The following is a 20,836-nucleotide window of genomic DNA, read 5'->3' on the forward strand; positions in this document are numbered from 1 at the left end:
TGAACACTCCTATTGGTCCAGCGGAGTAGGAAGTGACGCAGAAGTAAGACGCGAGGTGATTGGCTGATTTGGAGAAGATATTTGCGCGGAGGTTTGAAAAGGCTTTTTGAAAAAAATCGTCGACGACTACATCAATCCAAAGAAGAAGGAGGCGACGACAACTCGACAAGAGTTGCATTCGAAGAAAGGCCAAACAGCAGGTAATACATGGTCAACACGTGTATATAAAGTATCAAAGTAGCTATAGACTCGCTATAGAATGCGCTTTTCCAAACTTAAAATGGCTTCGTCCTGCTGTACGGCTAACATGTCGTTAAGCGTTGTAGCATGTTAGCTAGTACGGGCACTTTTAACTCCAGTCTTGCCCAGCGTGCTGTAAAGTTTGTATTTGTACAATAACTTCACTTTTTGTCCGAGATAAAGTTCGAAAAAGATTCCATAATAGTTTAACTCTTTCAATTCAGGCTATAAGAATCAATCCATCAATCAATGTGAGTGTCTCAAAGGGCTGCACAAGCCACGATGACATCCTCGGTTCAGATCCTGCATCAGGGCAAGGAAAAACTCAACCCAATGGGATTATGAGAAACCTTGGAGAGGACCGCAGTTGTGGGGACCCCCCCTTAAGGCTACCGGTGCAATGGAAGTCGAGTGGATCTAGCATAATATTGTGAGAGTCCAGTCCATAGTGGATCTAACATAATAGTGAGAGTCCAGTCCATAGTGGATCTAACATAATATTGTGAGAGTCCAGTCCATAGTGGATTTAACATAATAGTGTGAGAGTCCAGTCCATAGTGGATCTAACATAATATTGTGACAGTCCAGTCCATAGTGGATCTAACATAATATTGTGAGAGTCCAGTCCATAGTGGATCTAACATAATAGTGTGAGAGTCCAGTCCATAGTGGATCTAACATAATATTGTGAGAGTCCAGTCCATAGTGGATCTAACATAATAGTGTGAGAGTCCAGTCCATAGTGGATCTAACATAATAGTGTGAGAGTCCAGTCCATAGTGGATCTAGCATAATATTGTGAGAGTCCAGTCCATAGTGGATCTAACATAATAGGGAGAATCCAGTCCATAGTGGATCTAACATAATAGGGAGAGTCCAGTCCATAGTGGATGTAACATAATAGTGTGAGAGTCCAGTCCATAGTGGATCTAACATAATAGTGTGAGTCCAGTCCATAGTGGATCTAACATAATAGTGTGAGTCCAGTCCATAGTGGATCTAACATAATAGTGTGAGTCCAGTCAATAGTGGATCTAACATAATAGTGTGAGAGTCCAGTCCGTACTGGATCTTATATAATAGTGTGAGAGTCCAGTCCATAGTGGATCTTATATAATAGTGTGAGAGTCCAGTCCATAGTGGATCTAACATAATAGTGATAGTCTAGTCCATAGTGGATCTAACATAATAGTGAGAGTCGAGTCCATAGTGGATCTAACATAATAGTTTGAGAGTCCAGTCCATAGTGGATCCAACATAATAGTGTGATAGTCTAGTCCATAGTGGATCCAACATAATAGTGAGAGTCCAGTCCATGGTGGATCCAACATAATAGTGAGAGTCCAGTCCATAGTGGATCTAACATAATAGTGAGAGTCTAGTCCATAGTGGGGCCAGCAGGAGACCATCCCGAGTGGAGACAGGTCAGCAGCGCAGAGACGCCCCCAACCGATGCACAGACTAGCGGTCCACCCCGAACCCCGACTTTGGACAGCCAGCGCTTCATCCGTTGCCTACTGAACCTGTGAGCAAAAAAGAAACGTCAGTCCAACTAGTCTAAAAGGGGGTCTATTTAAAGGCTAGAGCAGCGGTCGGGAACCTTTTTGGCGGAGAGAGTCATGAAAGCCAAATATTTTAAAATGTATTTCTGTGAGAGCCATATCATATTTTAACACTGAATAAAACTAAATGCATGCATTTGTAAGTAAGACCAACATGTTTAGATTACAATAAGTCTCTTATTATTTTCAATAACATTGTTATTCTGAAGCTAACCAATAATAAATAAAATACTTCTTAATGCAACTTCTTGAAATGGTGGGGTAGAAAACGGATAGATAGATTAAAATACATGAGAACGTTTTATATTTTCAACGTTGTTTTTAACACTTTAACACGTACCATGAATTGATTAACATGGACCTCGGCTTTAACAAGTTGAAAAACTTATTAGGGTGTTACCATTTAGTGGGAATCGCTAATAAGCCGGAGTTCTTTGAATGCAGATCTCTTGCCGGGACATATGGTACAATACAATCAGCAAGATAGGATGGAGCTAGACCGTGTAGTATTTTATACGTACGTAGTAACACTTTAAAGTCACACAGGAAGCCAGTGCAGGTGAGCCAGTACAGACGTAAAATGATCAAACTTTCTTGTTCTTGTCAAAAGTCTAGCAGCCGCATTTTGTACCAACTGTAATCTTTTAATGTGAGACATAGGGAGACCTGAAATCGAGACGTAACGAACGCATGGATAATGATCTTTGGTGTCGTTAGTGGACAAAATGGAACACATTTTTGCGATGTTACAGATATTAAAAGGTCAGCATACCGTTTCTGTTATAGCATAAATTTGATTTAATTTGATAGCTTAAAAATAAACGCATTGTCATATCCAATCACAGTTCTACAGTACTGGACATTCTATCATTTACACGCGTCAAACTGGTCAACACGGTAAGGGCTGTACAGTAATATTGAATGTTTTAAAATGCAGATGGCAAGGCTGGTAGTTCATTTAAATTAGAAAACCTAGTTAAGCATAACTCTTAAATAAAGCAATTTATTTTTTCTAAATCCCATAAAACGGAAGTTGAGTTTGGTTTATGAGAAATAAAACTGATTGCCCTGAATTCGTCAAATCAATGTTCTTGAAAATTTCAGTTCCGCGACTACACGGAAAAAAAGGTTTGTTGTACTCATAATGATGTTGCTGTTTTTTCCTATATTCAGTTATGGCTCCCTCAAAAAAAAACCGCAGGCAAAACAATGTCAAGAATGCCAAACTCGAAGTATTTCTGGAGGATTTTGACAGCGAGGGTAAATATGTCACGGTCATCCACCACAATTTTTAAAGTCCTTTTGTGTTTTACTACGATACCCTGACATACTTGCCATTGTTTTCCCAGTCAAGACAATACTTGATCAAATGCAGGAGAAGGAGAAGCAGCTGCTGAAAGATATTGACAACCACTACAATATGACCATCATCAATCTCCCAAAGGCTGTCAGGCAAATGAATTGGTTGGAAATTTTCAGTAAGTATGTTTTTAACACTTCATGTTTGCATGCTGTTCTCTAAATTGTACCCAATTGAGGCAGCGTCCGAGCGTTCCAGACGCTGATTAGGAAACCAAAAACACACAAACACTATAAAACGCTTGCAATGGGTTAATGCTGCTAATTAAAAAAGTACTGCAATTACATAAACTTGGTTGTAATATTTTCCAAGACAATCTTGGCCACAAGTTTGGAAGTGTTTCAACAACCATGCTGCCAGTGAATGCATTTTACGTGGCTGTTTTGTATTCTGTAAAATTAAGTGATCTTTGTTGGATCGCAAAAAAGAAAAACGTAGCAGCAAAATTATTATTAAAACACAAAAATAAGGTCTCTCCCAAAATGTTAAAACTTTGTAATTCATTTATTTGTAGTGGCCCCGCCACATATCGCAAAAGATACTTGGCGCTATTTAAAAAAAAAAAAAAAAAAGTGAAGTGAATTATATTTATATAGCGCTTTTCTCAAGTGACTCAAAGCGCCTTACATAGTGGGGGGGGGGCATCCGATTAACTTCTCTGGAGCGCCGTTCTCTCTGCGGCTGTGCAGCTGCTGAACCACACGCAGATGCAGTAGGTCAGGATGCTCTCAATGGAGCACCGGTAGAAGGACACCAGCAGTTCCTGTGAGAGGTGGTTGTTCCTGAGTATTCTCAGGAAGTGCAGTCTCTGGTGTGCCTTCTTGATGGTAGCCGTGGTGTTGGTGCTCCAGGATAGGTCGTCGGCCAGGTGGACTCCCAGGGAGCGGAAGTCGGAGACCCTCTCCACACAGTCACCACTGATGATCAGGGGCAGGATGTCCGTTTTTTTCCTCCTGAAGTCTATGACCAGCTCCTTGGTCTTGGAGGTGTTCAGGGCCAGGTTGTTGACTTTGCACCAATCCGACAGCTTCTCCACCTCATCCCGATATGCAGCCTCGTCTCCCTCCGAGATGAGCACCACTACGGTGGTGTCATCCGCAAATTTGATGATGGAGTTGCTGGAGTGGGCAGGTGTGCAGTCGTATGTGTAGATGGAGTAGAGAAGGGGGCTCAGCACGCAGCCTTGTGGAGAGCCGGTACTGAGGTGCAGGCTTGATGACATGTGGCGACCCAACTGCACCCTCTGGGGGCGGTTGGATAAGAAGTCCTTAATCCACATGCAGATGGAGTTCAAGAGACCCAGGTCTGACAGTTTGGACACCAGTCTATCAGGAATAATGGTGTTAAATGCCGAGCTATAATCCACAAAAAGCAGCCGCACGTAGCTTCCCCCCGTCTCCAGGTGACCCAGGGAGGAGTGTAGGGCTGTGGCGATGGCGTCCTCTGTGGACCTGTTGGCTCTGTAGGCAAACTGGTGTGGGTCGAGCTCGGGAGGGAGGACTGAGATGATATGGGTCCGTACCAGCTTCTCGAAGCACTTCATAGCTATAGGTGTAAGTGCAACTGGACGGTAGTCATTCAGACATCTGACAGAGTTCTTCTTCGGCACCGGGATTATTGTGGAGGTCTTCAGGCATGATGGGATGACGGCCTGGGAGAGGGACTGGGTGAAGATCTTCGTAAATACTCCGGCCAGCTGGTCTGCACAGTCTCTTAGTACCTGTCCCGGGACTCTATCTGGGCCCGTAGCCTTCCTCGGGTTCACTGCCTTCAGCGTGCGTCTCACCTCATGCTCCTCCAGTATAAGGGTGCAGCTGCTGTGGGTGTTGGGTGGGAGTGTTGTGACGGCTGCAGGTGTTTTTCTCTCAAATCGGGCGAAGAAGCTGTTTAACTCCCCCGCTCGAGAGGCGTCGCCGTCAGCCGAAGGGTTACTGGGTCTGAAGTTGGTCATGTCTTTTATTCCTTTCCATACCTCCTTGGTGTTGTTGCTCTGCAGGTGGGCTTCCAATTTCCTCCTGTGTTCGGCTTTTGCCTCTCTGATGCATCTCTCAGATTGGCTCTGGCAGTACTGTAGAGTGCCAGGTCCTGCGCTTTGAAGGCACTGTCTCTCTCTTTGAGTAAGCCCTGGACTGTTTTTGTCATCCAGGGCTTCCTGTTGGGGTAGACTCGGATGCGCTTGTCCACTGTGACAGTGTCTATGCAGTGTTTGATGTACCCCAGGACTGCTTCTGTGTACTGCTCCAAGTCTGGGTTTTCAAAAACTGACCAGTCTGTTGTATCAAAGCAGTCCTGCAACTGTTCCATGGCTCCCTCCGGCCATGTTTTGACCGTTTTGGTTGTGATAGGAGCACTTTTTCTTATTGGTGTGTAAGCTGGCAAAAGGAGCAGGGATATGTGGTCAGACTTGCCTAATTGGGGAAGTTGTTTGGCTCTATATCCTTTTTTTATGTTGGAATAGACTTTGTCCAGTGTGTTAGCTCCCCTCGTAGCACAGTTTGGGGAGCACTTTTTTCAGGTCGACATGATTAAAGTCCCCCGCTATGATGTGGATGCCGTCGGGATATTTGTTCTGTTGTGCACTGATTGTCTAAAGTGTCTTGCCCAAGGACACAACGGCAGTAACTGGGATGGTACAAGCGGGAATCGAACCTGCAACCCTCAAGTTGCTGACACGGCCACTCTACCAACCGAGCTATGCCGCCCCAAAATTGTCGCTACCCTCACTTTCACATTGCAGCTTAAAGGGGAACTGCACTTTTTTTTTTTTTAGAATTTTGTTTTGATCTTTAATAATCATTGTGAGGGACAAACGGTTTTTCTTCTTTTGCATTCTAACATGTAAAACCGTCTCCTTCCAGGTGGCTAATGGGAGCAATCAATTCTACCTCTAAATTATTTTAAAAAATACATTCAAAAACCGCCAACAATACATCCGTAATCTCTATAATAACCAAACTGTAGCAACATTGTTATTGCAAGAGCGAACACAGAACTCTTTTTCTATCGTAGTAACACATCGGCGTGCTATTGTAAGAGCCGTAAAAGTTAACTACGGCGAGTATTAAGCTAGCTTCTACGTCAGCACGAAACGCATTTGAGTTTGTAATGCACAATGCACTGCAATAGAACACCAAGCTGTACTGACTGAAAAACATGAACATATTCCAGTATCTGCAAAGTATTAGCCCACATTTCATATTTTGTTTGTACACAGCTGAGCTAGCGAGAGAGCATATGTACTGTAGTTGTAATAACACGCATGACGTGAAGCGTGTATCATTTACAATATAAAGTGTGACTCACTCGACGGACTTTCGTTCGTCTGGTCCAGCTGGCCCGGGATATTTCCGGTTGATTTTGGGTAATCATTCCATTAATGTTAAATTAGTTTGTCTCCAAACTATTCCGCTTCCGTCTGCTCCAACATTTCACCGTCTTTTTCGTTTTTTGATCCTCTGTATATTTAGCTTCAAAAAGATAAGCTTGTTAATCCTCATTTGTGTAAAAATAGTCGTCTTTGTTGTCTGATGCCAAGTGTACTATGATTAAAATACACATGCGTGTTTGATTACAGTCGGAACATACATTGTTGACAGAAGTCAGGTGTGCGCTGCTATGGAAACAGAATCAATGCGTGGAAGAAATAAATCCCGGAAATGATCATCCATCCATCCATTCATTTTTCTATCGCTTGTCCATCTCGGGGTCGCCTATCCCAGCTGCATTTGAAAAATAGGGTAAATATTTTACATAATACATTTAGTTATGAAGGTGTGTGGTACTACATTATATATAGTAGCAGTGTGTATATAAAGCGTTGCTGAGGGGGTTTTGAAGTTGTTTTCGAGGGCTTTGAAGGCTACAAAAGTGTCTCCCATTAGCCGCATCTTTTTTAAAAATTATCTTTAAAATCCCAAAAAATAAGACGTGTGTTTTTGTCTCTCATAATGATTGTGAACGATTGGCAAAATTCCCCTCCAAAAGTGCAGTTCCCCTTTTAACTCTAAGGTGTAGTTACAAAACCATCCTTTAGATGGCATTGTTACTCTGTATAGTCAACACACTTGAACTGCAGACAACAGGAAATTAGCAAGTAGATAAATAAGAGTCCAGTGAGAGAATAATGAAATAGCGTAACAGAGCAGAAAAAAACAAATGATGCAATATGTTACTGCATATGTCAAAAGAAAAAACCCTGTAACCAGTGTTTATATGGTTCCATTATACAGGTGCTGGTCATATTATTAGAATATCATGATAAAGTTGATTTAATTAATTCCATTTAGAAAGTCAAACTTGTCGAATGTATACATTCATTCCAAACAGACTGATACATTTCAAGTGTTTTTTGCCAAAAAGGAGATGATTATAGCTGACAACCAATGAAAACCCTAAATTCAACATCTCAGAAAATTAGAATATGGTGAAAAGGTCAGATATTGAAGACACCTGGTGCCACACTCTAATTAGCTAACTAACTCAAAACACCTGGAAAAGCCTTTAAATGGTCTCTGGTTTTGATTCTGTACAACACACAATCATGGGGAAGACTGCTGACTTGACAACTGTCCAAAAGATGACCATTGATACTTTAAAGAAGGAGGGCAAGACACAAAAGGTCATTGCCAAAGAGGTTGGATGTTCCCAGAGCTCTGTGTCCAAGCACATTAATAGAGAGGCCAAGGGAAGACAAAGATGTGATAGAAAAAAGTGTACAAGCAAGAGGGATAACCGCGCCCTGGAGAGGATTGTCAAACAAAACCGATTCAAAAATGTGGGGGTGATCCACAAAGAGTGGACTGCAGCTGGAGTCAGTGCTTAGAGAACCTTCATGCACCGACGTATGCAAGATATGGGCTTCAGCTGTCTCATTCCTTGTGTAAAGCCACATTTGAATAAGAGACAACGTCAAAAGCGTCTCGCCTGGGCTCAAGACAAAAAGGACTGGACTGCTTCTGAGTGGTCCAAAGTTATGTTTTCAGATGAAAGTAAATTTTGTATCTCCTTTGGAAATCAAGATCACAGAGTCTGGAGGAAGACAGGAGAGGCACAGAATCCACGTTGCCTGAAGTCCAGTGTCAAATTTCCACAATGGGTAATGGTCTGGGGTGCCATGTCATCTGCTGGTGTTGGTGCACTGGGTTTCCTGAGGTCTAGGGTCAATGCAGCAGTCTAGCAGGAAGTTTTACAACACTTTATGCTGCCTGCTGCCGACCAATTTTATGGAGGTGAAGATTTCATTTTCCAACATGACTTGGCACCTGCACACAGTGCCAAATCTACCAATACCTGGTTTAAGGACCATGGTATCCCTGTTCTTGATTGGCCTGCAAACTCCCCTGACCTTAATCTCATAGAAAAGCTATGTGGTATTGTGAAGCGGAAGATGCCAGATGCCAGAGCCAACAATGCTGAAGAGCTGAAGGCCACTATTAAAGCAAGCTGGGCTCTCATAACACCTGAGGGTGCAACAGACTGCTGGACTCCATGTATTGCTGCAGACATTCAGGCAAAAGGAGCTGCAACTAAGTATTGATTGCCGTACATGCTGAAACTTTCCATGTTCATACTTTTCAGTTGGCCCACATTTCAAAAAAATATTTTTTGGTACTAGTCGTAACTAATATTCTAATTTTCTGAGACACTGAATTTGGGAATTTTAGTAATTGTCTGTACTAATCAGCAAAATTTAAAGAAATAAATATTTCAAATATATCACTATGTGTGTAATGAATTGATATAATATGTAAGTTTCACCTTCTGAATATAATTACTGAAATAAATCAACTTTTTCATGATATTCTAATAATATGAACAGCACCTGTAATTTATATGCTAACAAATAGGTTGGAATGTAGGATAGGATAGACTTTATTTATCCCACAATGGGGAAATGATGTGATTGCAGTGCTGTTTTAAAAAGTAAGGCAAGAAAAAAAAACATTCAGCGACCTGAACGGATCCAAGAAAAACCAACCTAGAGACGTCCTATCCTGCCCACCAGCCTCTGGCCAATGTCCAATTCGTGTGGATGAGCAAGAATCCGTCCAGGGAGACATAAGTCTCCGATATCGTACATCAATCAATCAAATTTCCATTTTAAAGCCGTTTATCACAGGGGCCTCGAAGGGCTGCACAAACCACGATGACATGAGCGTAGGAGCCATGAAGGTGCCACTCCTTGTTGCGCAGTTCCTAAAGGGCCCGCACCAAAAGACAAAAAACACAAAAAAACAAGAGGCCAATTATGCAAATGAGATGATTCCATATTGTATAATGTTTGTTCTTTTGAATCACTCCTGTGTTTGAGTGCTCGGACGCTCCTGTTTGTTAGCGCCAATCATCTTTTTTGTACATGTTTCTTGTGATTGCTGATAATATTGGGGTTAAGCAAATTTAAACAAAAATGTAATCTGTGCAGGGACTGAGAAGGCCAAATCTCCGCCAGTGGACGAAGCAAAGGTAAGATGACCGTCTATCCTTTCACGTATCATCATTTACTCTTCATAGTTTACAACTTTTGCGCAGCACATGTTGGAGATATTTCCCTCATGGCCCAAACAGTATTTTTTATATCCCTTACTCAAAAAAGCCTTACTTTGCAGTCTTTACACCTACCAAAAAAGTCCTTTCAAAAAACAAACATCATAGGAAAGTAAAGTCAAACTAACCGACGAATATAGGGACTTTCTTAACTTGTTACTTGAAAACAGGAGAAAAATGAATCCAAAGAAAATATGTATCAACACTAAAGTGGAGCCTCGATTTACAAACCCTCCTATTTGAAAACTTTTTGATTTACGAAGCTGCCAAGTATGCCTATGCGTGCGAACCATGTCTCTATGTACAAATGCTTCGTTCATTAATTCTGAGTCCAGCTGGCAGCACTTCTGAAGAGATTGTGGAAGCCACTTCCATACCACAGCATGTTTTTAATTGTGATGAGAACAGACTTTACTATAAAAATATGAACAAAAGCGGACTTATTTCACAGCGGAGAAGATGACCTCTCGTTCAGCAGCACCTCTTCCAAAACACACACACACACACACACACACACACACACACACACACACACACACACACACACACACACACACATTGCCCCTTACCTCTCTCTGCTCCTTTCTCTACTCTTGTGAGGAGCAGTTCATCATATAACTTTGCCGATGTTGATATATTTTAAGTGGATTTTAGTTTTTAGAGTTATTGTAGCAATGTGGTTGTTAAAGTTAAGGATTTTTGTTATTTCTGATTGTTTGTGAGGGCACTAAAGGTACTTCTGTGTGTGCGCTTATTGGCAGAGCAGCGCATACAAGACAGTTCAGCTTGTTGTTGTTTTAGCTTAGATCTAGACTTAGAAAATCTTTGTCACCGAGGGGTGATTTGGCTTGCAGCGGTAGTCATTAAAAACCAGGTACAACAGTAAAAACCAGGTACAACAGTAAAAACCAGGTACAGCAGTAAAAACCAGGTACAAATACATAAAATACATACAACATACAAAACATCATAGAGCTAAAAACAAAAAAACATTTGTAATACAATAAAAAGTGATCACACATCGCATCCCACTAAAGTGACTACATAGCAGCTAAGCTTGTTTAAGGAGCTCATTTATAAAAACAACAGCTGAGGGAAGAAAGGATCTTATGTACCGGTTGTTTTTGGCCTTTCTATTACTAGGGGCGCACTTACATCCTGAGGGCAAGAGTCTAAACTCTACGAAGAGAGGGTGCCAGGGGTTTCAAGGTAGAGCCTATGGTCTTTTGGCACACCTTGGTTATAGCACCTAGTCTGTTTTTATTGGCCACACTGAGGTTACCAAACCAGGAAGTGATAGAATACTGTGTGTTAAAATGGACTCGATACAAGATGAATAGAACATGCTCATTAGTGTCTTATCAACCTAAAAAACCCTCAGTTTCCTCAATAAAAACAGCCTCTGATTGGCCTTCTTACAAATACGGTCAGCTTGTTAATAAACAGACTGATTCATCACATCTTTGTTGGAGATACAGTACTGTATAGCACTTTATATTTGGTTCAAAGTGTACAAACCTCCATTAATATAGAGACTTTTGTCGAGTCTGGAACCTGGTAGTTATATTTACATTGTTTCTTATAGAGACATTTGCTTTACTCTACAAACGTCTTGATTTACAAACCCTGTTCAAGATCAATTAGTTCCTAAAGTGAAGTTCCACTGTAATTAAAGAGATAGATGGATAGTACTTAATTGATTTCTTCAGTAGAGTTCCCTCAGGAAAATTAAAATTAAATTAAAAACACACGCGCGGAACAAACACTTGATGGTAAGCTTTTTCTCGCTGTTTGGTATGGTCCCGATCAGGGAAGCCAGTGGCGCCACGTGGCCTTATTACAGACAAAAAAAAACATGCTTGCTGAAACTTAAAGCTAACATGTAGACCCCACCTAAACAACACACTATGTCCACAGTTGTGACAATTAATATTCTTAACTTTTTTCATTTTTCATCTCTATTGTTCGTTCCCAGAGAGAAGCGGAGGCAGCCATTGTGGAGAATGTCGTAGCCGAGGACCATGCAGCCAAGACCCCCGCCCGGAAATGTATGACCACATTGGCTTGTCTTTTTCAATCAATCAATCAATGTTTATTTATATAGCCCTAAATCACAAGTGTCTCAAAGGGCTGCACAAACCACACCGACATCCTCGGCTCAGATTTTAAAGGCCTACTGAAAGCCACTACTAGCGACCACACAGTCTGATAGTTTATATATCAATGATGAAATATTAACATTGCAACACATGCCAATGCGGCCTTTTTAGTTTACTAAATTGCAATTTTAAATTTCCCGCTAAGTGTCCTGTTGGAAATGTTGCGGTATGATGACGCATGCGTTTGATGTCTCGGGTTGTAGCTGACATTTTTTTCCAGCCCGATCCAAGCTATAAGTAGTCTGCTTTAATCGCATAATTACACAGTATTCTGGACATCTGTGTTGCTGAATCTTTTACATTTAAATTAATAATGGAGACGTCAAAGTAGAAAGATGTAGGTGGGAAGCGGTGTATTGCGGCTGCCTTAAGCCACACAAACACAGCCGGTGTTTCCTTCTTTAAAAGTCCCGAAGGTGAAGCTTTACTACGGAACAGAGCGGTCAAGCGAACATGGTTCCCGACCACATGTCAACCGGCAGGTTTTGGTGAGACAATTGTGGTAATAAGTCGGCCCACTGTCCTCGCCTTTTAATTTTTTTTAAAAACTTTTTTTATTATTATTATTTTTTTCTAGTCCTTCAGTCTCACTACCCTCATCCACAAATCTTTCATCCTCGCTCAAATTAATGGGGAAATTGTCACTTTCATGGTCCGAATCGCTCTAGCTGCTGGTGGCTATGATTGTAAACAATGTGCGGATGTGAGGAGCCCTCACACCGGTGACGTCACGCGCACATCTGCTACTTCCGGTACAGGCAAGGCTTTTTTATTAGCGACCAAAAGTTGCAAACTTTATCGTGGATGTTCTCTACTAAATCCTTTCAGCAAATATGTGGCAATATCGCGAAATGATGAAGTATGACACATAGAATGGACCTGCTATCCCCGTTTAAATAAGAACATCTCATTTCAGTAGGCCTTTAAGGTGTTCTGAAAAGACATGTTGTGGCATACTGCTTTCTATAGAAAAAGTAAGGATTTCATTACACGTTTTTTTTTCTTGTTTCTAAGCCAAAGTTAAAAAGAAAAAGGGTGCAGCTAAAGACGAGGAAAACAACCCAAGGACTTCGAGGAAGGTAAAGGTTTTACTTTATGCACAATCTAAACGTCCAAGTCGTCACTGTGCAGTGTGTGTAACCCCTTCACGTCAATGCAGGGCAAAACTACAAGGAAACCACCAACTACGTCAAAACGAGCAAAGGCTGTGTCCATCTGCCAGCAGAACACCACCATTAAAAGGTAGGACACCTCAACTTTTTAATTTTTTCTGCTTTTTAAAAAATGTTTTAACTACTTTGGCAAAGTGAGACCACACAGACACCCCCCAGGAGAATATTTGAGGGGATTTAGGTGCCACTTTTGGAGGAACGAGTCCCTGTGTTGCTCATTTCACAGATGCACAATCCTTTCAAGTTATACCTTGTTAAAAGGGTGACTAATCAGGCTTTTCAACAAAATATATATAACTGACATCAGTTGGTATTTTTAAAGTGCCATATATTTTACATTTATGCACCTGGGGATAGGTTGATTGGCAACACTAAATTGGCCCGTGTGTGTGAATGTGAGTGTGAATGTTGTCTGTCTATCTGTGTTGGCCCTGCGATGAGGGGGCGACTTGTCCAGGGTGTACCCTGCCTTCCGCCCGATTGTAGCTGAGATAGGCGCCAGCGCCCCCCGCGACCTCGAAAGGGAATAAGCGGTAGGAAATGGATGGATGGATGGATTTTACCAATAGAAAATAAGGATGATTATCTGTTCCATGTCAAACCATCGTTTTCATAAAACTACAGAACTACGGACCATTTTATGTTTACATTCTTAACTATTTGAACAGTTTTCCTTTAAACTCATCTCAGCAGATTTCATCACATTTTTTTTGGCAGTCATCTTAGTTTTAGTGCTATTCTTAGTCTTAAAGTGCAAAATCAAAACAGTTACCTGTAGGGCTGGGCGATATGGACTTTTATCAATATCTCAATATTTTGCCTTAGCCTTGAATGAACACTTGATGCATATAATCACAGCAGTATGATGATTCTGTGTGTCTACATTTAAACATTCTTCTTCATACTGCATACTTGCTCATTTTAAACTTTCAAGCAGAGAGGGAAACAACAATTAAGTCAATTTACCAAAACTTTATTTATTAAACAGTTATTAAGCAGTGGCACAAACATTCATGTCATTTCAACACAGAAAGTGCAAGATTGTCAGAGACATTTTAAAAATAGCTATGAGTGCACTTTTGTGCATGATGTCACTAAGATGACATCAAAACAACACTAAATTAAAGTGCACTTTTTGTACAGAGCGCTACTACAATAGTTTAAAACAAATAAAGTGCACTTTTGTGCATGATGTCACACAAGATATTTCAATAACTGTCAAATAAAAATGAGCTGCAAAATAGGAAATTGAATCGCTATGTGGTGGGTTAAATAAATAAATAAATGATAAATGGGTTGTACTTGTATAGCGCTTTTCTACCTTCAAGGTACTCAAAGCGCTTTGACACTACTTCCACATTTACCCACTCACACACACACATTCGCACACTGATGGAGGGAGCTGCCATGCAAGGCACCAACCAGCACCCATCAGGAGCAAGGGTGAAGTGTCTTGCTCAGGACACAACGAGCGTGACGAGGTTGGTACTAGGTGGGATTTGAACCAGGGACCTTCGGGTTGCGCACGGCCACTGCGCCACGCCGTCCCTATACTTACTACTGCGGACGTGATCTCCTTATGATGTTCACTATTTTTTTTTCATACGGTGTTGATGTGGATATGGTTGCCTCGGCATTTTGTTAGTGTTGCACAAAACGGAGATGTTGACATGCAGAGTTTCAAGCACTCCTCATTCTCCAGCAGGTGACTTTTCAAATGATGCTACACATTAGCAGGAATGCTACTTTTTTATAGCAACACTTTTGCCCCACACGTGACATATTACTGTAGTCTGTTTAACATATTCCCACTTGAAGCCAGACGATGGACCGCCTGCTGTTTTTCTTGGGAATTAATTATTCCTTCATTTGTTACCAGATTGGCATCTTCTTTCTCTCGTATTACCACTGGCACACCACAGCTAACGTTACCCATGTTGCTACCTTTTGGGCTCCGCGAGGGCATATACGAATGTGACATATGATGTGACAGTATTTGAGAAGGTGCGCTTGCTGTCTGTGAGAAGGAGACACAAGAAAGAGTGGGAAGAGTCTGTAGTGTAATGCCCGCAGCTAAAAGCAACTGCGTGAGAACGTACACTCGACTATCACGAGATAGTCGTTTTCTGTATCGCACAGAGACAAACCCACGATATGTCGAGTACATCGATATATCGTCCAGCCCTAGCGCCAAGTATCTGTTGCGATATGTGGCGGGGCCACTACAAACAAATGAATGACAAAGTTTTAACATTTTAGAAGAGACCTTATTTTTGTGTGTTAATAATAACTTTGCTGCTACGTTTTTCTTTTTTGCAATCCAACAAAGCTCACCTGCTTTTACGGTATACAAAACATTTAATGTTTTGCAACAAGAAAATTGTTGCAAAAATGTTTGTCTCCCAACTTTTACACTAAACTTGTGAGGGTATAGTTTGATTCCCCGGCCGAATTTGGCCCCCGAGCCACCAGTTGAATAGCCCTGCTCTTAGGCCCAAAAATTATATTTTCAATGGTTTCTGTTTAGAATTCAGTCCCAAAACCCTGCATTCTGCTCCTGTGTCTAGCTACTTCCCTCCACCCCAGATCACACCTCACTCCATCCCACTTCTGCAAAGTTGGCTGGCTCAGGGTGGAGGACAGAGTAAAACAACTTGCACTGAGCCTAGTCTATAAAATCCGCTACACCTCCTTGATACCGAAGTACATGTCAAACTACTTCCTTAATGTAAATGACCGCCATAACCACAACACCAGGGGGAGCTCCACAAACCACGTTAAACCCAGATTCCCATCCAACAAAGGTCTTAACTCATTCTCCTTCTATGCCACATCAATGTGGAATGCACTCCCAACAGGTGTGAAAGTAAGTGCATCTCTATCCTCCTTCAAAACGTCACTAAAAGAACACCTCCTACATATCCTACTAAGTAAGACCTACATTGTTTTCAATGTCCATTTCTCTGTTGATGCAATTGTTGATGACTGAAGTACTGATATCAACCAAAGCTCCTCATCCCACCCCCCAGATTGTCCATCCATCCATTTTCTGCCGCTTATTCCCTTTTGGGGTCGCGGGGGGCGCTGGCGCCTATCTCAGCTACAATCGGGCGGAAGTCGCCACCTCATTGCAGGGCCAACACAGATAGACAGACAACATTCACACTCACATTCACACACTAGGGACCATTTATTGTTGCCAATCAACCTATCCCCAGGTGCATGTCTTTGGAAGTGGGAGGGGCCTATCCCCAGGTGCATGTCTTTGGAGGTGGGAGGAAGCCGGAGTACCCGGAGGGAACCCACGCATTCACAGGGAGAACATGCAAACTCCACACAGAAAGATCCCGAGCCTGGATTTGAACCCAGGACTGCAGGAACTTCGTATTGTGAGGCAGACGCACTAACCCCTCTGCCACCGTGAAGCCCCACCGGATTGTAAATAATGTAAATAATTCAATGTATATAGTATGATTATGCTGATAGTATATATTTGTACCATGAATTGATTAATGTGGACCCCGACTTAAACAAGTTGAAAAACTTATTCGGGTGTTACCATTTAGTGGTCAATTGTACGGAATATGTACTGTACTGTGCAATCTATTAATCAATCAATCAATCAATGTTTATTTATATAGCCCTAAATCACAAATGTCTCAAAGGACTTTACAAAGCATTACGACTAAGACATCCTCGGAAGAACCCACATAAGGGCAAGGAAAACTCACACCCAGTGGGCAGGGAGAATTCACATTTAGTGGGACGCCAGTGACAATGATGACTATGAGAAACCTTGGAGAGGACCTCAAATGTGGGCACCCCCTCCCCCCCCACACACTTCTAGTGGAACGAAAGCAATGGATGTCGAGCGGGTCTAACTTGATACTTTAAAGTTCAATCCATAGTGGCTCCAACACAGCCGCGAGAGTTCAGTTCAAAGCGGATCCAAGACAGCAGCGAGAGTCCCGTCCACAGGAAACCATCCCAAGTGGAGGCGGATCAGCAGCGTAGAGATGTCCCCAATCGATACACAGGCGAGCGGTCCATCCTGGGTCCTGACTCTGGACAGCCAGTACTTCATCAATGGTCATCGGACCAGACCCCCTCCACAAGGGAGGAAGGGACATAGGAGAAAAAGGAGGTCTATTTAAAAGCCAGAGTATACAAATGAGTTTTAAGGTGAGACTTAAATGCTTCTACTGAGGTAGCATCCCGAACTGTTACCGGGAGGGCATTCCAGAGTACTGGAGCCCGAACGGAAAACGCTCTATAGCCCGCAGACTTTTTTTGGGCTTTAAGAATCACTAATAAGCCGGAGTCCTTTGAAGGCAGATTTCTTGCCGGGACATATGGTACAATACAATCGGCAAGATAGGATGGAGCTAGACCGTGTAGTATTTTATACGTAAGTAGTAAAACCTTAAAGTCACATCTTAAGTGCACAGGAAGCCAGTGCAGGTGAGCCAGTACAGGTATATATGTATGTATATATGTATATAAAGGTATATACAGTACAGGTATATATGTATGTATATATGTATATAAAGGTATATACAGTATAGGTATATATGTATGTATATATGTATATAAAGGTATATACAGTATAGGTATATATGTATGTATATATGTATATAAAGGTATATACAGTATAGGTATATATGTATGTATATATGTATATAAAGGTATATACAGTACAGGCGTAATATGATCAAACTTTCTTGTTCTTGTCAAAAGTCTAGCAGCCGCATTTTGTACCAACTTTAATCTACTAATAAAAGATTCAATCAATCAAACAGATCCTGCAAACCGAGTTTTTGTGTGCACCTCCAAATCAAACCTTGCATTGTTTTTTTATTGGTTGATCTTTGGAACATTACTTCTCGTGTGTATACGACTTGTTCAGAGGGTGTACAGTCCACCTGCGCAGATGTCTCCTGCTCCAATTTTGGATCCACATTTATAATTAAAATTACTGTTCTATCAATTAGTTCCTGATGCAATAACACCCCATTGGTTTATGATAAAGAAAGCTAACAAGCTAAATAGTCAAGTTGTGGTTACTCACAGCTTAGCATACATAGACCTACATTGTTGTTTGCATTTTTAATGTATAAAATGGGTCAGACTGGAAAAAGTTTGGAAACCCCAGTTATACATTATTCAGTTGGGGTCTTTTTTCATTGGAACTCTAAAACAAAATGGCGTGTGCTGGATTTGTGCTGTCTATTTATTTAGATCATCAAGGCTGGCCTTGGTCACCCCCATTAGGACACAGCTTGATGCATCAAATCTGATGGGCCCAACTCCCCTTGTCACGCCACGCTTTGACCCAAGGTAATCTCCACAGCCCCACTTTTGAGATAGCAGTTTAGATCTGTTAGTTAAGCTTGTAGTTGCATTGAATGGTCTTTTAAATATATTGGGTCACTCATATTTCGTGCTTTTCTTCCCCTCAGGCTGCCTATGACCCCCGCTGTGAGAATCCCTCGCCACAAGGAGAGAATCTACAGCATTTCAGTCAACGGCTCGCCAATCGCGGCACCCAGCCAGGAAGTTGTCATAAACGTCCCGCTCGGCAACGGAGAGGTAAGTGCTCCCTCTATTGTTGTTTTAAAGGCCTACTGAAATGAGATTTTCTTATTTAAACGGGGATAGCAGGTCCATTCTATGTGTCATTCTTGATCATTTTGTGATATTGCCATATTTTTGCTGAAAGGATTTAGTAGAGAACATCGACGATAAAGTTCGCAACTTTTGGTCGCTAATAAAAAAGCCTTGCCTGTACCGGGAGTAGCAGACGATGTGCACGTGACGTCACGGGTTGCAGGGCTCCTCACATGGTTTACAATCATAGCCACCAGCAGCAAGAGCTATTCGGACCATGAAAGCGACAATTTCCCCATTAATTTGAGCGAGGATGAAAGATTCGTGGATGAGGAAAGTTAGAGAGAGGCACCAAAAGAAAAAGCGACGGCTCCGGGCGGCAGCAGTGGTAGCGTTTCAGATGTAATTAGACACATTTAGTAGGATAATTCTGGAAAATCCCTTATCTGCTTATTGTTTTAATAGTGTTTTAGTGAGATTCTAAAGTCATACCTGAAAGTCGGATGGCTGCGGTGAACGCCAGTGTCTCAGAGAGAAGCCACTGGAGGAGCCAAGATCACAGATGCCATTTTGACAGCTACAGGCAGAGGTCCCATAATCCACTGAAGTCTCCGGTAAGACCTGACTTGATATCACAATTTTCCCATCCAAAAACCTGCTGGTTGACGTAGAGAAACATGTTCGCTTGACCGCTCTGTGTTAAAGCTTCACAACAAAGAATCACCGGCTGTGTCTCGGTGCTAAAGGCAGCTGCAATCCACCGCTTTCCACCAACAGCATTCTTTTTTTATAGTCTCCATTATTAATTGAACAAATTGCAAAAGATTCAGCAACGCAGATGTCCAAATTACTGTGTAATTATGCGATGAAAAGAGACGACTTTTAGCCGTGTGATGGTGCTGGGCTAATATGTCCGCTACAACCCGAGACGTCACACGCACTCGTAATCATTCGCATCATCATTCCGAGTTTTCAACAAGAAACTCTGCAGGAAATTTAAAATTGCAATTTAGTAAACTAAAGCGGCCGTATTGGCATGTGTTGCAATGTTAATATTTCATCATTGATATATAAACTATCAGACTGCGTGGTCGCTAGTAGTGGCTTTCAGTAGGCCTTTAAAAAAAAATAGATAGTTATTCACAGTCATGTGGTGTTTCAGACGATGCCGCTGCTGGCGAGTCAGATGGACTCGCTGGACCTTTCCTTGCTGGATGAAAGCGCCATGAAGAGCATTCGCCATTTGGTGGTACGGTTTATGCCCTAACACTTGAGAGTATCAGCTTTGCAAAGAAGAAGCATGATTTTTGTTTTATTTGAAGCACAGGAAGACGTAAACATGAGTTTCATTTTAATTGACCCCTTCCACTCTTTTCCCCACAGACTCGAGTCACATCACTGAGTCAAGCATTCAACTGACCAAGATCGCTCCTTGATTTGAGTACCTTTTTTTAAATTTTTATAATTTTTTGGAAAATGTTGTCAAAATAAGGACTTTCACTTTTCTTTAAACCTCACCCATAGAGGCACTCTGCTTGTGATCAACTCATTTTAATTCCATTTTAGGATTTTGTGTTCTGCATTGGATTTTAAGGTTCATTATCTTAAACTGTGTGTTTTTCTGCTGCTTTTGGATGTTGGTTGTATGTGCTCTCTTACTTATGTACATAAAAAAAGATAAAAAAATTCAACTTAAAAAATGTGTTTATTAAAACTTGTGTCCATGCAAGAAGGTATCAGCTGTTCCGCAGAAAAGGGCCACTAGATGGCAGCATTTAGATGTGGCTGACCATGCTTTCTTTTCAGGGCAGTTGCTGTCAATGTTTTTCCCATCTTTAAATTATGGAAGAGAATAACAATACTACTGTTGGCATGCTTTTGTCTGTACAGTCTTTCTTTAAAAATAAGTCAACTCTTGCTGACGTTCAGAAGTTATCTTGTCCTTTCATGACTTTGTTTGCACAGAGGGACGTTGGTGAATGGCGTGACATGGCTGTTTGGCAGGAAAGTGGCAGCCCGTCCTGCTGCTGGCAGAGGAAGCTGCACTCTGACTTACAGGTGCACATTACACTGCCAATTAGACGCTCGTTACGCCTTAAAGAGCCGGGTGGGTCAGCCGAGGCCTCACCTTGGGCCTCCATAGGTGAGCCTACTATAACTCTTTCATCTAAATTCTAATGCGTCATATGCTAC

At 41.8% G+C, this 20,836-nt stretch overlaps 1 protein-coding gene across 1 annotated transcript; it reads left to right on the forward strand.

The window, feature by feature from the left end:
* The first annotated feature begins 44 nt into the window (after positions 1–44).
* On the forward strand, positions 45–20,375 carry cdca8 (cell division cycle associated 8). Its single transcript, XM_061881602.1, has 11 exons — positions 45–200; positions 2,976–3,062; positions 3,152–3,280; positions 9,584–9,624; positions 11,681–11,753; positions 12,885–12,943; positions 13,024–13,106; positions 18,275–18,373; positions 18,496–18,625; positions 19,806–19,892; positions 20,027–20,375. Exons 2-11 carry the CDS (start codon positions 2,978–2,980, stop codon positions 20,060–20,062), a joined length of 822 nt encoding a protein of 273 aa, XP_061737586.1. The 5' UTR covers positions 45–200; positions 2,976–2,977; the 3' UTR covers positions 20,063–20,375.
* The last annotated feature ends 461 nt before the right edge of the window (positions 20,376–20,836 follow it).

The sequence above is a fragment of the Nerophis ophidion genome, linkage group LG21 (assembly GCF_033978795.1).
Source record: "Nerophis ophidion isolate RoL-2023_Sa linkage group LG21, RoL_Noph_v1.0, whole genome shotgun sequence".
In the NCBI taxonomy this organism is placed as follows: Eukaryota; Metazoa; Chordata; class Actinopteri; order Syngnathiformes; family Syngnathidae; genus Nerophis; species Nerophis ophidion.